Source organism: Enhydra lutris, unplaced genomic scaffold (genome assembly GCF_002288905.1).
Source record: "Enhydra lutris kenyoni isolate GAN:26980312 unplaced genomic scaffold, ASM228890v2 scaffoldscaffold2, whole genome shotgun sequence".
NCBI lineage: Eukaryota > Metazoa > Chordata > Mammalia > Carnivora > Mustelidae > Enhydra > Enhydra lutris.
The window spans coordinates 58129496-58147386 of record NW_019154086.1 but is presented as its reverse complement, the minus strand read 5'-3'; the positions used below and the strand labels follow the sequence as shown (position 1 = coordinate 58147386).

The 17891-nt window shown below is 42.3% G+C and overlaps 1 protein-coding gene across 1 annotated transcript in view; it reads right to left on the bottom strand.

The window, feature by feature from the left end:
* Window positions 1-15033: 15033 nt before the first annotated feature.
* LOC111146418 (developmental pluripotency associated 4) overlaps window positions 15034-17891 on the bottom strand; it is a 9852-nt gene continuing 6994 nt past the window's right edge. Inside the window, exon 7 of the mRNA XM_022501962.1 lies at window positions 15034-15064. Within this exon, the coding sequence (XP_022357670.1) occupies window positions 15034-15064 (31 nt within the window). The remainder of the gene's footprint in view (window positions 15065-17891) is intronic.

Here is a 17891-nt window from a genome sequence, read left to right as displayed (position 1 = left end):
CCTCGGAGTAGAGAGCCCAACTCGGGGCTCGATCCCAGGACCCTGGGATCATTACCTGAGCTGAAGGCAAAGACTTTAACCCACTGAGCCACCCAAGCACCCCATAAGATTTTTGTCTATTTACTTGACAAAGAGAGACACAGCAAGAGAGGGAACACAAGTGGGGGTAGTGGGTGAAGGAGAAGCAGGCTTCCTCCAGCAGAGAGTCTGATGCAGGGTTTGATCTAAGGACCTTGGGATCATGACCTGAGCCAAAAGCTGACACTTAACAACTGAGCCACCCAGGCACTTCTCTCATGTCTCTTTTCCAGTGTAACATGGTTAAATGGCTGTAGATCCCTTTGGGGGGAAAACTGGAGAATCATTTTAAGAAATACTTGTCACAATGGTACAGGGTCCTTTGTTCCAGGAAATAAGCCATGTCCTCACCTAGTAGGTTCTGGATTTGAAAATCAGTTCAGGTCTGGGAGCTGAGCAAAACATGGTGACTTTTTACTAGTGTATTGCCCTCAGCTTTTTTTTTTTTTTTTTTTAAAGATTTTATTTATTTATTTATTTGACAGAGAGAGAGAGAGAGAGAGAGAGAGAGAGAGATAGATCACAAGTAGGCAGAGAGGCAGGCAGAGAGAGAGGAGGAAGCAGGCTCCCTGCTGAGCAGAGAGCCCGATGAGGGCCTCGATCCCAGGACCCTGAGATCATGACCTGAGCTGAAGGCGGAGGCTTAACCCACTGAGCCACCCAGGCGCCCTTGCCCTCAGCTTTTGACTCCTCTATTCTTGGCTTTTGATTGTAGATGTTAAGCAATTTTTAAATAATATATACATATATCAAATTAATATATTGTGTACTCTAAACTTACAGAATGTTGTATGTCAATTATAGCTCAATAAAACTGGGAAAAATTTAAAATATGAGTAATTATTTACTTCCGCATTAAAGAAGAAGAAGAAGAAAATAAACGAAGGAGGAGAAGGAGAAGAAGGAAAAGCAGCAGCATCCTGTGGGCTGCCCACCTCCTTTGCCCCAAGGATGCCAGGCTTGGTTAACCATCTCCATAGCTGCCTAAGAGTCAAGTCCCTTGGGCTGCCCTCCAACCCTTCTGGTTACTGTGGCCTCCTGATTTCTGCTGGTTAAGTGACGTCATCTAGTTCATTTGTTTCAGAGCCCACCATTCATAATGACATAAGCAAGCCCAGATCTTGGCTGCCTCACCTACTATCACCTGTTTCTGCAGAGGACCACCGATATTACGGTCCTGTTTCTTATGGTCTTGATGGATGCTAGGTCCTCTGTGCCCTTCCAGCCTCTAGTGGGTGTCTGGCCTCACATAACCTATCTATCCCTGCACATCTATATTCCTCTTTATTCCCTCCTCTACCCTCCACGGGGGCTTTCATACTTTGCTCACTGATGGTTGTCACTGTCTCCGGGCCTCTAAGAATCATCCTAGCAATGAATTTGTCCCATCTCCTAAGATCCTTACTAGGAGGTTAAATCCTGTGCAAGAAGAAAGTATCCCCCATGACAATGAATTCTTGCTTAAGTAGTGCTGTGTTCCAGTCCTTTGGATCAATTGCTCTCAAAATCTAATCCAAGATTTAGTCTTATAACTTCTGCCAATACATGCTGGTTAATGTCTGCAGATCCTTTGGTGTATATTCTCTTCCCTCCCTTGCTAGACCCATCACTTCCTTAACTGGGTTATGCTAGAATTTAGCTCTGAGTTATTGGCCTTGTAGTTGGGAGCAGAGTTTGGAGGAATATTTGAGGTGGCGGGGGGCATCTGTTAACTTGTTATCTTTGAAGGGAAGGAAATCTGTGCATCATTCTCCAGCACAGAGATGGTGCTACTGCTTACTAGGGAGCCATGGACCACTTCCACGAGTTCTGAGAATTCTTGGGGGTCTGCAGAGTTGGCACTCTCAGAGGCATTCATTTCACTGTCTCCACCCAATGTGTCAGGGTCGAAGATTTTCCCAACCAGGTTGCTGACTTTAGCAGAACAGACCTGCCTTTGCTAAAATAGTAAGTCTCCTTAGTCCTGCAATTTTAGCTGTTAGAGCTTCTGTTTGCTGCTCAACTCTGTTCTTCTGACAATATGAGATATGGACCTCTGTAACTACAAGAACTTCTTTGGCTTTTACATCTCACACTTAGTCTTTCAATGCTTGTTATAGGCCCTCAGTTCTTCATTATCCCATTGATAAGCAATAATACAACTTACCAGTAACCAGCCAACTCCACCATATTTGTAGACCCCTTAACATCTATACTTTCCAAATGGCTGAATTATTGCATTTGTAAGGGCATTCCTCTCTACCAGAACATTTTTTCCAGGTCACCTCCACTAAAATCTCCAGCAGTTCAACTACTGTGTGTGAGGGACTAACCATCCCTTACACAGCATTCAGAATTGGTCCTTTTATGCTCACCAGTAGATGAATGAGCCAGTTCCAACAACCCATCTTATCAATTTTCTCAACTGCTCCTAGCACTGTATGTTTTTGTTCATGTCCTCCAAGAAGCAAATGCGAAGATAAGATTAGGTATGCAAGAGAACACGTAGGAAAGAACAATGAGGGAAAAGGAGAAAGGAGCCAGGAGGCTAGGAGAGCTGTCAGAGCATAAGGAAGTTGACTTCTGTGAAGGAGAGAGAAGGCAGTCTTGGAGGAAGAGTCTTGAACTAGTGCAGTTGCAAGAAAGCTTTTGCAAGGCTGACAAGGAGTCCCCAACACTGACGCTGCCTTAGAGTTCCTGCTACACTTAATGGCTGGGAATAGCAGATAGGAGTTTTAGCAGAGGCATGAACTCCATGGTGGCGAAGCTAAAGTTGGGGCCACTAACCAGTTATTCTCCCAGCAGTACAGAGCTGAAAGGTACTTTGCATGATCACCACATTATAATGGGATACTTCCTTTGCCTTAATGTCTTGAAGAAAGGGAAGAGAAATTGGGTTTACATAGGTTGTGGCACTCCTCTGATCAGCACATCGACACTTTATATTTTCCTCTGAAATTATAATTACACTCAACGATGGATAAAGAACAGAGCCAAATTACTTGGCTTAGAAATCAATTTAGGAAAAATGTTGACATTTGCCAGTAAAAAGTGAGCTATGGCAAATGGAGAGATGCCTTATGGGAAACTATTTTCCAAACTATGGACTGTTAAACAGTAAGTGGCTTAATCCATCACTTTCTTTGTATCTGAAGCTTAAACTTGAGCTACTTCCCTCTTTCTGATCAGCACTAACTTTTTTTTTTTTTTTTTGTAAGATTTTACTTTTAAGTAATACCTACACCCCACACGGGGCTCAAACTAACAACCCCAAGAGTAAAAGTTGCATGCTCGGGCGCCTGGGTGGCTCAGTGGGTTAAGCCGGGGCCTTCGGCTCAGGTCATGATCTCAGGGTCCTGGGATCGAGTCCCGCATTGGGCTCTCTGCTCAGCGGGGAGCCTGCTTCCCTCTCTGTCTCTCTGCCTGCCTCTCTGTCTACTTGTGATCTCTGTCAAATAAATAAATAAAATCTTTAAAAAAAAAAAAAGTTGCATGCTCTACTGACTGAGTCAACCAGGCCCCCCAAGCACTAACTATTATCATCAGTCTTACCAGAGACCTTTTGGGTCTGGGACTGGGAAGTGGTATAACAGTAGTGAAGATTACTGCTATATGGTTCTTAATCCTAATCTCTTCCATAAACATAATAATCGTGCAGCCTTTTTGGCTGGGTTATTTATCACAATCCTTTTAGCCATGTCAACAGTTTGTGATCACTTGAGTCTTCTTCCCCTCTATTGGGTCTGTGCTGAGGCATTGCTGAACTGGCCAATATCAAGCCTTTTCTTGAATATGACAATTTCTGGACTACTACAGCATAGGTGAATATATTCTGTGAGCTGGTATTGTGATCAGTGTCCAAAAATGTGCTAATCCATTTTTAAAAAATGAATGTTATTTATCTCCATAGTTCAAAAACAGGTGGAAGCAGGGTGGACCGTGGAGAGAATAATGTATGGGAGTTGAGACCAAGAATAATGTCCTTCCCCTCTCCTTCTGCGTTCTCTGGCCTTGCTTTATACTAAATTAGGCAAAATAGGGGTGCCTGGGTGGCTCAGTGGGTTAAGCCTTTGCCTTCGGCTCAGGTCATGATCTCGGGGTCCTGGGATTAAACCCCACATAGGGCTCTCTGCTCAGCGGGGAGCCTGCTTCCCCCCACCTGCCTCTCTGCCTACTTGTGATCTCTTGCTCTGTGTCAAATAAATAAATAAAATCTTAAAAAAAATTAGTCAAAGTAATTCATTAGAAGTATTATGACTTCAGGCTCCTGGGTGGCTCAGTCAGTGAAGCACCTGTCTTCGGCTCAGGTCATGATCCCAGGGTCCTGGGACTGAGCCCCACATTGGGCTCCCTGCTCAGTGAGAAGCCTGCTTCTCCCTCTCCCTCTGCCTGCTGCTCCCCCTGCTATACTCTCTCTCTCTAATAAATAAATAAAATATTTAAAAAAAATTATGACTTTACACAATTATTGCCTTCCCAACAAGTGACTTTTTAAAAAAATATGCATGTATAAACAGTCTAAGTTAATAAAAGGACTCACATTTCTATCTCTGTTCTGAGCAGTACAAATTCCCAATTTACTAAGCCTACTATCCATACTCAAGTTCTTTTTTGGCACCAGCTACATAAAGTATCCCAAGATAGCCCATCCATGGGAGGCACACTGGTCAGCCAGGGAAGTATTCTGTTTGAGGCAACTTGATATTAAAGAACAGAAGCTAAGAAAGATTTTAATGAAATAGTCATACATCATGCTTGCATAGACCACAATTTATGAAATGTATTACATATAATTTCTCATTAAATATTTACAATCCTTTGAGATAAATATTACTATTTTCGTGATTTAGGTAACAGATACTCAAAATCAGCTAGCAACTAAAATAGTACAGCCAGTAGTCAAACCTAGGTCTTACATTATCTTACTCCCTTAATCTTTGCAGGTCATTAAGACTTTAACCAACATACATATCTGCCATCTTTATTTTTGTGGCCTCTACCCACAGGTCAGGTCATTGCACCAGATTTCAACCGTGTTATATTAACTATCTAAGGCAATGGAGGCTTAGGAGGCACAGGAGTACTCAGTTAACAATTGCCTTCATTTCACAACATCCACCACATTTCACAGAACCCAGCTGCATTCCTTTACTGCCTTCTTCCACTTTGCAGAACTCCTAAAACACTGCTGCATTCTACTTAAGTCTAGATCTTTTCTTTTCTTTTTAAAGTGGGCTCTACACCCGACATGGGGCTTGAACTCACAAACTTGAGATCAAGAGTCACATGCTCTGCTGACTGAGCCAGCCAGGTGCCCCAAGTCTAGGTATTTTCTTACAGAGGAACTTATCTAAATGTAAGAAAAACAACTATCCCTGACACATTAAAACACAATACCAAATATCATTTTCCTAGCATTCTTCCATTCTTTTGGGCCTACAATAGGCCACTCTTGCCATTATTCACTGGCCCAGAAAACCCATCAAAAATCCCTGTAGGGAAAAAAAGTCCTTGTTAGATTTTTGTTGTGAAAGGTGACAGGCTGATTCTCAATTTATGTATAATCAATTCCTCAACCTGATTAATAAGAAAACAAGTGATTCAATAAAAGGGGGCAAAGTATTTTAACAACCACTCCACTGAGAGGTTATATGGAGGGTAAATTAATACCACAATAAGATCAATAAAATAGGGGCACCCGGGTGGCTCAGTGGGTTAAAGCCTCTGCCTTCGGCTCAGGTCATGATCCCAGGGTCCTGGGATCAAGCCCCGCATCGGGCTCTCTGCTCGCCAGGGAACCTGCTTCCCTTCCTCTCTCTCTGCTTGCCTCTCTGCCTATTTGTGATCTCTGTCTGTCAAATAAATAAATAAGATATTAAAAAAATCAATAAAATACCATTATTCACCTCTTACAATGGCTAAAATTTAAAACATTGATCATATCAAGTGTCAACGAGGAAAGAAGGCGACTGGATTGCATACATTTCTGGTGAGAATACAGTATGTCACAACCATTTTGGAAAACTGTGGCAGTTTTATTTTGTATTTTATTTTATTTTAAGATTTTATTTATTTATTTGACAGAGAGAGATCACAAGTAGACGGAGAGGCAGGCAGAGAGAGAGAGAGAGGGAAGCAGGCTCCCTGCTGAGCAGAGAGCCCGACGCAGAACTTGATCCCAAGACCCTGAGATCATGACCTGAGCCAAAGGCAGCGGCTTAACCCACTGAGCCACCCAGGTGCCCCTATTTTGTATTTTAAAGATTTATTTATTTATCTTAAGGAATGGGGGGTGGGGGTGGGCATGGGTAGAGGGGGAGAGAATCTTTAACAGACTCCTTGATTTGCCTGGAGTCCATTTCAGAGCTCAGTTTCAAGGCCCTGAGATCATGATCTGAGCCAAATCAAGAGCTGGACACCCAACTGCCCAACCAATCAAGCCACCCAGGCACTCTTGGAGGTTTCTTTCTTTCTTATTTTAAAGATTACATTTTATTTATTTGCGAGAGAGTGAGGAAGAGAGAGAGAGCACAGTGAGGGGCAGAGGGAGAGCTAGAAGCAGGCTAAGCAGGGAGCCCCATGCGGGGCTAGATCCCAGGACTCTGGGATCATGACCTGAGCCGAAGGCAGATGTTTAATCAACTGAGCACCCAGGAGGGTGCCCCACCCCTGGAGGTTTCTTACAAACCTAAACATACATTTAGGTTATGACTAAGCTCCCTGCTTGGATATTTACCCAAATGAGTGAAATTTGAGTGTTCACGTACAAACTACAGAGGAAAGTTAGTAGTGGACTTCATTTGTAATTGCCAAACCTAGAAATAACCAAATATCCTTCAACTGGTGAGTGGATAAACAAACTATGGTACATCTATACAACAGAATACTACTATTCATCATAAGAAGGAACAAACTAATGATACACACAAAAACATGAGTCAGTCTCAAATGTACTATACTAAAGAACCCAGATTCATTCTATTTACAAGACATCCCGGAAAAAAACAAAATTGAAAGAACAGAAAATAGATCATTAGTTTTCAGGAGCCGGGAGGGGGTAATTGACTACCAAGAGAACAGAAGGAATTTTCTGGAGTGATTAAAGCTCTATATCTTGTGTTGGTAGTTACACGACTACATGCATTTGCTAAAACTTATAAGACTATACATTAAAATGGATGAATTTCACAGTATGTAAATTATGCTTCAATAAACCTGAGAAGGCTAGAGAGATTAAATAAATTCCCAAAGCCACACAGCTATTGAAATGGCTAATAAGTGTCTGGTAATTACAGATCACCTCAGTTCAGGAAACAAAGATAAAGACAAAACATAATAGGAATTATAGCAATTACTCTTGGCTGAATATCTATCACTTGACTAACACTGTGATTGTTTTACACACACAATTTTTTTTTTTTTACATGCATGATTTTTTTGAATCTAGCAGAGTGGTTTGTTATTTTCATTCAAAAAAATTGTAAATTGAGCTTCAAGGATGGGAAGTTGAGTACAACCCTCTTTGGTCCCCTTCCTCTTTGGGAGCTTAGTACTATCACCAATAAACTTTGCTTTGCCACCCACCAAAAAAAAATTTTTTTTTAATGATGGGAAGTTGAACTTTAATAACCCAAAAAGTCTGGGGTTCTTGTGTTCTTAACAATAAGAAATGTAGTAATTTCAAATCCAGTATGAATAAAAAAAGGTAGTTTTAAGAGTTGGAACATATCGGGCACCTGGGTGGCTCAGTGGATTAAGCCACTGCCTTCAGCTCAGGTCATGATCTCAGGGTCCTGGGATCGAGTCCCGCATCGGGCTCTCTGCTCAGCAGGGTGCCTGCTTCCCTCTCTCTCTCTCTCTCTGCCTGCCTCTCCATCTACTTGTGATCTCTCTCTGTCAAATAAATAAATAAAATCTTAAAAAAAAAAAAAGAGTTGGAACATATCAAAAGAGGTTATCAAATAAGTAAGATTTAAGCAGGGCTTTGAGGAAAGAGCAGAACCTAGAAAGTTCTGACCTTTGTTTTCCAGCATTAAGAGCTTCATGTGTTCTGGAATACTGAGAAACTCTCATCCAGTCTCTGTGAATGTCCTTTATAACCCTCCTCAGTGTTATAAATCTCCTTGTATTGGGATCCTCCTCTTTGTCATCTATCATGTCCCTGAGGTCTCTGTACAGAATCCTAGGAGTAGAGTCAGTCATATGACAGTTTCCTTTTTGATCTCCAAAGTAAACTCTTTTTTTTTTTTTTTTTTTTTTTAATTCAGGTAGAATTGGGCCACCTGGGTGGCTCAGTCAGTTAAGCATCCGCCTTTGGCTCAGGTCATGATCTCAGGGATCCTGGGATTGAGCCCCATATCCTTGCTCAGTGGGGGAGCCTGCTTCTCTCTTCTCCTTCTGTCCCTCCCCACCACTTGAACAGCAGGCAGAGGGAGAAGCAGGCTCCCTGCTGAGCAGGAAGCCCCATGCAGGACTCCATACCAGGATGCTGGGATCATCACCTGAGCCAAAGGCAGATGCTTAACTGAGCTACCCCGGCGTCCCAATAAACAAAAATGTTTGAATAAGTTCAGGTTGAATTTATAGTGAAATGTATAGATCCTAAGTGTATAGTTTACTAAGCTTAAAAAACGATAGTTGTTTCTTTACTCAAGACAGAAAATCTATCATCATAGAAAAGTTGTTTGTGCCCCTTCCAGTCAGTTCTTACCACTCCTACCCTTTGGTAAGGTTGGATAGAGTGTCATCTTACTTAAGATAATGTGGATTGTCCTCTAGTAGTCTTGTTTTCCAAATGGTTTCTAATACAAGAGATGATGGAGAAATGGAATTAAAAAATGCATAAAGAATGTGGTAATTTGTTGATAGACACCAGTTTTAGAATCACTTTTCTCTTCTTTCTGCATGAGCCTACTCTCAATATTCAGTCAATATGAGTTCTGTCAAACTTACCTCCGTCTATTGTCTATCACTACCACCCAAGAGTCAAAGCTGCCAAAATCTCTTGCTAGAAAGACTTAACTGGTCTCCTCTGCAACACACTCTCTGCCTCTGGTCCTTTTTCTACATTAGAGGCAAATAATCTTTTCAAAATGGAAATATGACATTTCAGCCCAGCCCCTTGAACTTCTAAAGGCTCTTGGGTCTTTTAGTGGGGTTTTTCCTTTTTAAGATTTTAAGTAATCTCTATATCCAACGTGGGGTTCAAACTCACAACCCCAGGATCAAGAGTCACATGTTCCACTGACCAAGCCAACCAGGGATCCTGGGGCTTATGTTTTTTAGGATAAAGACAAAACAAAGGTCTTATGTTACCTGGGCCTCCATTCCTTTCCAGTTTCAACGGATACCTATGTTCCCAGCTCTGAACTCCCAACACAGTGGCCATCCAGTTTCTTTGCTACTCACCTCAGGATCCTCACAGGCCCTCCCCACTGGCTGGAATTCCTTTCTTCTCATTTTCAATTTAATGCTTATTTGCCCTTCAATTTGATGTCAACTCAAAACTTTTTCCCTTAAGTAATGGACTCAGAAGAGATTCATAACACTTTTGGAATAATTTACTTCCTCCCAAGACTTCCAGTGTAGCTCTGCCCTAGCCAAAAACAAGATAACTGAAGTTAATTCTTCTAATGAAAAGTGTCTTCTGGGCCTGATTATGTCATTTTTCTAACCCAGTATCTTCTCCTACTCCCTATTTCCTCCCAGGAATGAAGTTCTTTCTCCTTTCTTATCCTTCAAAACATATTGCAATTTTAATAATGTTCTTATCCTTCAGGTAATAGTGATTGAAATATTGGGTGATTACTGCTGTTTTTAATACTGTTGGACTTAACATTCTAAAACAGGAAGATGGGGTTTTGGAATAAAAGACTATTTCCAAGTAAGTTTAGAATTTGCTAGAAACCTTCTAAAATAGTACTTTAGAGGGAATGACATAATGGAAATAGAAAACAGAATTCTGGGTGCTAAACACAACAGAGAACATTTTTCTTTCCAAGAGGGGACTCAAATAATTGTTCCAGAGAACACTGAGTAAAATTAGATAGTGAGTACATGGTAATACATTAGAGGACAGAGATCAATTTTTTTAATATTGATTCCTAAGTAACCTGCAGTCCATTTCCTTTTATGGTTCACATCAAACCTTTCCATTTATCATTCACTGAACATTTATTGAGCACCGAACATGTGTCAGACTCCATTCTAGGAAGTTGTGATACCTAAGTGCACAAACCTGACAGAAATCCCTTTATACAACTAGTAGGAGACAATAACAAATTACATGTTAGGGGAGACAAATGTTACAGAAAAATTGAGAACTAGAGCATAGTGAGGGAGACAAATGGTGCTGGTAGGGGTTGAAAAACAGCTTGGGATTTTATTTGATTTTTTAAAGATTTACTTATTAGGGAGAGGGAGAGAGAGCACAAGCAGGAGGAGCAGCAGGCAGAGGGAGAGGGAGAGGGAGAAGCGGGCTCCCAGCTGAGCAAGAGGCCCGATGTGGGACTCAATCCCAGGATCCTGGGGTCATGACCTGAGCTGAAGATAGACACTTAACCAATTGAGCCATCCAGATGCCCCCAGTCTGTGATTTTATTTATTTTTTTAAAAGATTTTATTTATTCATTTGACAGAGATCACAAGTAGGCAGAGAGGCAGGCAGAGAGGAGGAAGCAGACTCCTCGCTGAGCAGAGAGCCCTAAGCAGGGCTCAATCCCAGATGCCAGGATCCTGAGATCACGACCTGAGCCGAAGGCAGAGGCTTTAACCACTGAGCCACCCAGGCGCCCCATCAGTCTGTGATTTTAAAGAGGGGTTCGGAGTATGCTTTTTTGACCAAGTGATGTAAAAGCTTTACCATACCAGCTTCTGGGGAAAGGTCATTTCAGCCAGTGCCAAGGTCAGGGAACAAAGGCAGGGTTCTGGAGGTGAGATTGAAGGTGAAAGGCATGGGGCGGGAGATACTTAGGTGTAAGTTTTGGAGGTCATAACAAGGACTTTGGTTTTAACTCAGAATGAAACAGGACCCATAGGAGGCTTTTAAGCAGAGAAGTGTCATGATTTGACTTGTATTTCTAAAGGATCTTTTTTTTTTTTTTAAGATTTTATTTATTTGACAGACAGAGATCACAAGTAGGCAGAGAGGCAGGCAGAGACAGAGGGGAAAGCAGGCTCCCCACTGAGCAGAGAGCCCCATGCGGGGCTCGATCCCAGGATCCTGAGATCATGACCCGAGCCAAAGGCAGAGGCCTAAACCACTGAGCCACCCAGGCGCCCTCTAAAGGATCTTTTCATATATGAAACTGAGTACTTTGAAATCTTATTTAAAAATTCCAGATATAAGAGCACCTGGGTGGCTCAGCCATTAAGTGTCCCCATGGTCCTGAGATTGAGTCCCATGTCAGGCTCCCTGCTTGGGGGGAAGCCTGCTTCTCTCTCTCCCACTCCTCCTGCTTGTGTTCCCTCTCTAGCTGTGACTCTGTCAAATAAATAAATAAATAAATAAATAAATAATTAAATCTTAAAATCATATATAAAACCTGGCACACCTGTGTATCGTTCCTCATTAACCAATTGTCAGATGCAAATTGTTATCACAACCAAAACATTAACACCACTGTAGTAACATCTAATCTTCATTCTATATTCTAAATTTCCCCGTATTCCACATGTAGCAGAACTGTAACTTACTCAAACCAGGGCAGTTTTTAAAAACGATATATAGGGGCACCTGGGTGGCACAGTTGGTTAAGCAGCTGCCTTCAGCTCAGGTCATGATTCCGGGGTCCTGGGATAGAGCCCCACAACAGGCTCCCTGCTCAGCAGGGAAGTCTGCCTCTCTCTCTCCCTCTGCCTGCTGCTCCCCCTGCTTGTTCTCAAATAAAATCTTAAAAAAAAAAAAAAAAATTAAAACGATATATAGCTGGGGTGCCTGGGTGGCTCAGTGTGTTGGGTGTCTGCCTTTGGTTCAGGTCATGTCCTGGAGTCCAGGGATCCAGCCTCATGTCAAAGTCCCTGCCCAGCTGGGAGTCTGTTCCTCCGTCTTCCTATGCCCACCCCCCCATTCATGCTTTCTCTTGCTCTCAAATAAAAAAAAAATCTTAAAAAAAAAGATATACAGCTTACACAGAGAAAATATGTACACATATTTAAGCACGTAGTTCTGTGGATTTTTACATATGGATAAGCCTTAGTAACTGCCACTCAAAACAAGGTCAGCTCACTTTATGCTGATTACAATAGGTATGATCAGGACTACCTGCTTCTCTGAGTAGATTCGTATTAAATCTTTTTGGCAAGAATATCAATGGTACATCCCATCAGAAAACACGTTTCTGTTTGTGTCATTCCTGGTGCTAAGTCTGAATACTCAGTCAAGGTGGACATTACCCATTTTTTCTACAAGCCCTATCTTGCAAACTGTAGATTTACTTGAGGCACTTTCAGATAAATTAATACCAATTCAGTGAGTTTGCATTTAAAAAATTTCCCCATCTTTCTCCTCCCACATCTGCCCCTTAGGGCTGTGTCCTTGGAGATATAGCTATTTCCAATTTTGCTTTCTGGCAGGGAGTTCACAGGCTTTCTTGACATAGATCCATTTGCCTTAGCCAGCCATATCTGGGCAGAACCTGACTCCAAAGTTCAATGACTTCAATACCAATTCTTGGGAGCTTATAGGTCTCTTTGGAGCCAGGAGAAATTCAGAGGGCTGGCTCCAGATGTCTCCTATCACCATTCCTGTGGCATCACATACCTTGCTCACACCACACATGCGCTTCTGGAGAGACAGCTCTGCGCGACTGTGACTTCAGTTTCCACGTGGGAAGTTGGACATTTTCTCTCCCCCCGGCTCCTCCCAAATATCTGGATCATAGGGCAAGTTCCCTTTTCTTTGCCACAGAATTCATCTGAGGGATGGAGTATTGAGCTCCAAGTTGTCTTTTTTTCCTTGTAATATTTGGTAAGCTTGGGAGGGAGACAGTGCAGGAAGGGTAGACTAGGGTAGCTAAAATTATAGGAATTTGGAAGGAGGCTTGTGGGAATTAGGGAAGTGCTGGGGAATAAATATGACTTTAGAAATTTAACCTTGCTAGGGGCAGGAAAAAGTGGTAGTCATCTTTGTGGTGGACCTATAACTAATTTTATAGAGATAGCGAAGTTCACTTTTGTGTGTGAGGAAGGGAAAGCCACAAGCAGACTGAGAAGACAAAAGAATACAAACTTGGGTAATCCATCGAAAATAAGGGAAAAGTATGGGACACTTGGGTGGCTCAGGCCATGATCCCAGGGTCCTGGGATAGAGTTCCACATTGGGGTCCTTGCTCTGCAGGGAGCCTGCTTCTCTCTCCTCCTCTAGAGCCACTCCGCCTGCTTATGTGTGCGTGTGTGCTCTCTTACAAATAAATAGATAAAATCTTTTTTAAAAAGTAAAAGTTTAAAAAGGAAACAAAGTTAAAATTCATAGTATGTATACAATAAGAAATAAGGAATAAAATGTGTAGATCATTTACTTACACTGAAAAATTCTGACCATTAATGAGCAATCAGTGTAGAGACATTGCCAAGAACATGGAAATATCTTGCTCATCAAAAAACATTCCTCTCTAGTTTTTAACACTGAGGATTCTTTTTTTTATTTTTTAAAGATTTTATTTATTTATTTGACAGACAGAGATCACAAGTAGGCAGACAGGCAGGCAGAGAGAGAGGAGGAAGCAGGCTCCCTGCTGAGCAGAGAGCCCGGGGATGCAGGGCTCGATCCCAGGACCCTGAGATCGTGACCTGAGCCGAAGGCAGAGGCTATAACCCACTAAGCCACCCAGGCACCCCTAACACTGAGGATTCTTGCCTTAATCTGTCCATATCATGATAGTTACAAACTTTCCAACTCTACTACTCCTTCTAGTACATTTTGGAGGGGGGAAAAAAAAATCTCATAATCCAAAATTCCACAACAATAAAACAATGTTGGAAACTGCCATAAAGCCACAAGTGGGAAAAAAAAAATCTTTTCTAAGAACCACAGGACTCTAAATTCAGGAGGACATAAAAATTTTAAATAAATCAAACTCATCGAAGTGTATACGGTAAATGTACAGTTTTTTAAAAATATCAATCCTACCTCATTTGAGTGGTTTAAAAAAAATCATGCCAAAAAAATGATTTTTGGCTTAATCCTGAGTTAAGAATATTAATAATTTGCCCAGAATGCATATGGTCTCCTATACACAACACACATTTAAAATCCAATACATTATGAATTTTTGAGTCAGAAATATCCTTAAATATTTTTAACCACTAGAAACATACATAATAGTTACAAGGGGAAATAATATCAGCGAAGTGTTCTGTGTTTTTATTCCAGAGACACACCACAGAGGTCTCAGGTTATTAAGAAAACATCAAAAAATATTTTGTTATATTAAAAGTATGTTTTGGGGAGTGGGAAAGAACAAAAGCTTTCCCTTAGGTTTGAAACACGCTACAGTTTGAAGCCATGAACCTGAGCAGCCTCTGGGGGAGTCAGGCTCTCGCGAGAAGAGAAATCTTGCTTGGAAGCTGTACAGGTGCGCTTCCCACTCCACCCCTTCCGCGAGGCTCGGCGAGGCTCAGGCTCCCACCTTAAAAGAACTCTTAGGGTTGCTTCTATTTCAGAAGGGTCAACGTTTGGTAGTAGAATGACTTTTTCATCTTATTTAGCAGAATAAATAGTAATTTTGAAATGCTTTTCCAATGTAAAGCATTAAGAGCCCTTGTATCCCAACCCACGACAGTGCAGGACCTGGTAGGGGTCTAGGGGTCGGAGGGTAACATCTGCAGTGGACCAGCCCGTGGGCCCTGGAGGTAGGAAGATGGAGGGTGTGGAGCAGCCTGCAGTTCCCCCATCAGTAGCACTGCGGAGTTGCTTGTAGTTCCCTTTCTACCAGTAATCATAATCACCGCTGTACCCCTTTTCCTGGTACTGCGAGCTCATTGGAGGCTTTTCATTAACACCTTATTCCTACAAAGCAAACAAAATATGTTCCTTTTTAAAAAGATAAGATCCAAGAAGAAACATTAAGTTACACCCTTAAAAACAGCCAAGAATGCCACTGGTGGAACTGTTCCTGAACTTGAGGATAGTGGGTGGAAAGCATGCAACTAAGTCCTCGAGGAGTGACTATTAGGCCCGTTATGTCTCTGTAATATACTCCTATCCTACGCAGCCCATGGGCAGGAGAAGCCCCCCAATGGATTTTTTACCATTTGCCTAGTGGCCTTGGTAGGTCATTAAAGGACTCTCCAGAGTGACCTCAATTTTATTCAACTTGTTTGGCAGCAACAATTCTTGGCAAGAAGTAGGACAGCCAGAAGGGGGAGAAACAAGTGCACACTCACATACATTGTCCTGTGAGAGACAGTAACTGGGCCTAGGGGCTGCCACTCCAGGCTGGGGGAGGGGGAGTCTAACCTGAGGGTTCCACCTACTTCAGGCTTCTACCTCTGTCAACTGTCCAAGACCTAGGATGTTCAGTAACCCTGACCCTAAGGATGGGGCCCCTGTAGGCCAAGGGGGGATGGTTCCAGCACAACTGAGGGCTGGGGAGAGGGATCTCTGGGCTGCACCAAACTAAACCCAGAAGCACACCCTTTTCAATACGGCCCGAATGGAAATCTCCTTTGAGTATCCTTTTGATGCACCTCTCCATTTGTGCTTTTGGAAAACACCTCTAGTCACCCCTCCTACTTGTCTGCTCCAGGTATTCAAGCCTCAGAAAGGCACCTGTATCCTTCACTGCTCTGAATCTCCCATTATCCAAGCGAGTGTATCATTTCTACCTTCCTCTGCTTCATTTATATTACCTAAAGCCAGATTCTATTTTGGCACCTTTAGAAGATGCTAGGCCTGTAAAACCTATTAAAAACAACTTTCCCGGGGTGCCTGGGTGGCTCAGTGGGTTAAAGCCTCTGCCTTTGGCTCAGGTCATGATCCCAGAGTCCTGGGATCAAGCCCCACGTCGGGCTCTCTGCTCAGCAAGAAGCCTGCTTCCCCCTCTCTCTCTGCCTGGCTCTCTGCCTACTTGTGATCTCTGTCTGTCAAATAAATAAATAAAATCTTAAAAAAAAAAAACCCAAAAAACAACTTTCCCACATTTTTCTAACAGATTTTACACTCTTCCCTCTTCTACAATGTAAGCCTCAGTGCACTTACTTGCTTCCAACCCTTCAAGGGCCCATCACCCAGCAAAGAGCTGCCTGATCAGATTCCGTGTCCTTCACTCTAATCTTTTTTTTTTTTTTAAGATTTTATATATTTATTTGACACACAGAGAGAGATCGCAAGTAGGCAGAGAGGCAGGCAGAGGGGGACGGGGAAGCAGGCTCCCCGCTGAGCAGAGAGCCCTATGTGGGGTTCAATCCCAGGACCCCGAGATCATGACCTGAGCCAAAGGCAGAGGCTTAACCCATTGAGCCACCCAGGTGCCCCTTCACTCTAATCTTTGAAATTACAAAATTTTGCATATATATCCTTTTCTTTAAAACTGGGTGATGGGCATTAAGGAGGGCACATAAAGCAGTGAGTACTGGGTATTACAGAAGACTGATAAATCACGGACCTCCACCTCCGAAACCAACTAATACACTGTATGTTAACTGAACTTCAATAAAAATAAATTTTAAAAATAAAGTGATTTTTGTTGTTTATATTTCCACTGTTATTACAGTCCTATGACCAATGAAATGCGTATACTTTGGGGAGAAAAAAAACTGTACTTAATTCTCCTCAGTAAGTTCTCTATAAAAGTAAATACAATGGAAACACAAACAAAACCCCTAAATAGCCTTTTGGAATTAAAAATTTCTTTACAGGGTACCTGGGTGGCTTAGTGAGTTAGGTGGCTGCCTTCCTCTCAGGTCATGAGACCCTGCCCCACATGGGGCTCCTTGCTCAGCGAGCAGTCTGCTTCGCCCTCTCCCTCTACCTGCCGGCTCTGCCTCAGTGTGCTCTTGTGCTCTTTCTGTGTGTCAAATAAATAAATAAAAAATCTAAAAAAAAAATTTCTTTACAGGCATATAAACTTCTTGGTGGCTGCTTAATTTTCATACTTTGATGACTTTTGTATACCTCCCTGTCAACGTGGCTCCTTTTATCTGTGATGTGGAAACTGAGGCCCAGAAAAGTGAAGTGGCATGGGTAAAATTATGGAAATGGTTGCTGCTAGAAAAGAGACTTCGGTGGAGGACTGTCCCCTTCCTTGAGCCAATGCTGTTGCTGCGGCTTCGACACAGAACAGTACTCACCCTGCTTTACCTCACCCCACCTCACCTGTTTATCAATAGTAGTGGCTTCTTTTAATAAAAATATTGCCCATCCTATTTAGAATCAGAAATCTTCAAAGAATTAGCTAGTCTAGTTTACACAGAGAACAACAAATTTATCCGGTCCCTTCCCCTCAGGTCTATTCTGCACCAGCCAGTCATTGTTGATTTTAATTGGCTTAGAATTTAAATTACAGAGAAAAAAAAAAACAAACTTTTGTTTCTCTTCACAATTGTGCTTCTAGAGTAGGCTCTCTGGTGATTACGGAGGTATTTCATTGATCACATAACGTAACTAAAGGCATCTTTTGAAAGAGCACCACGGGCTACTGGGTAAATTCTAAACCTTCAGAGCTGACTATAATCAGACCCTAAACTAATGATATTACTTAAAATCTATAGTGCTCGGGATGCCTGGGTGGCTCAGTTGGTTAAGCAGCTGCCTTCGGCTCAGGTCATGATCCCAGCATCCTGGGATCGAGTCCCACATCGGGCTCCTTGCTTGGCGGGGAGCCTGCTTCTCCCTC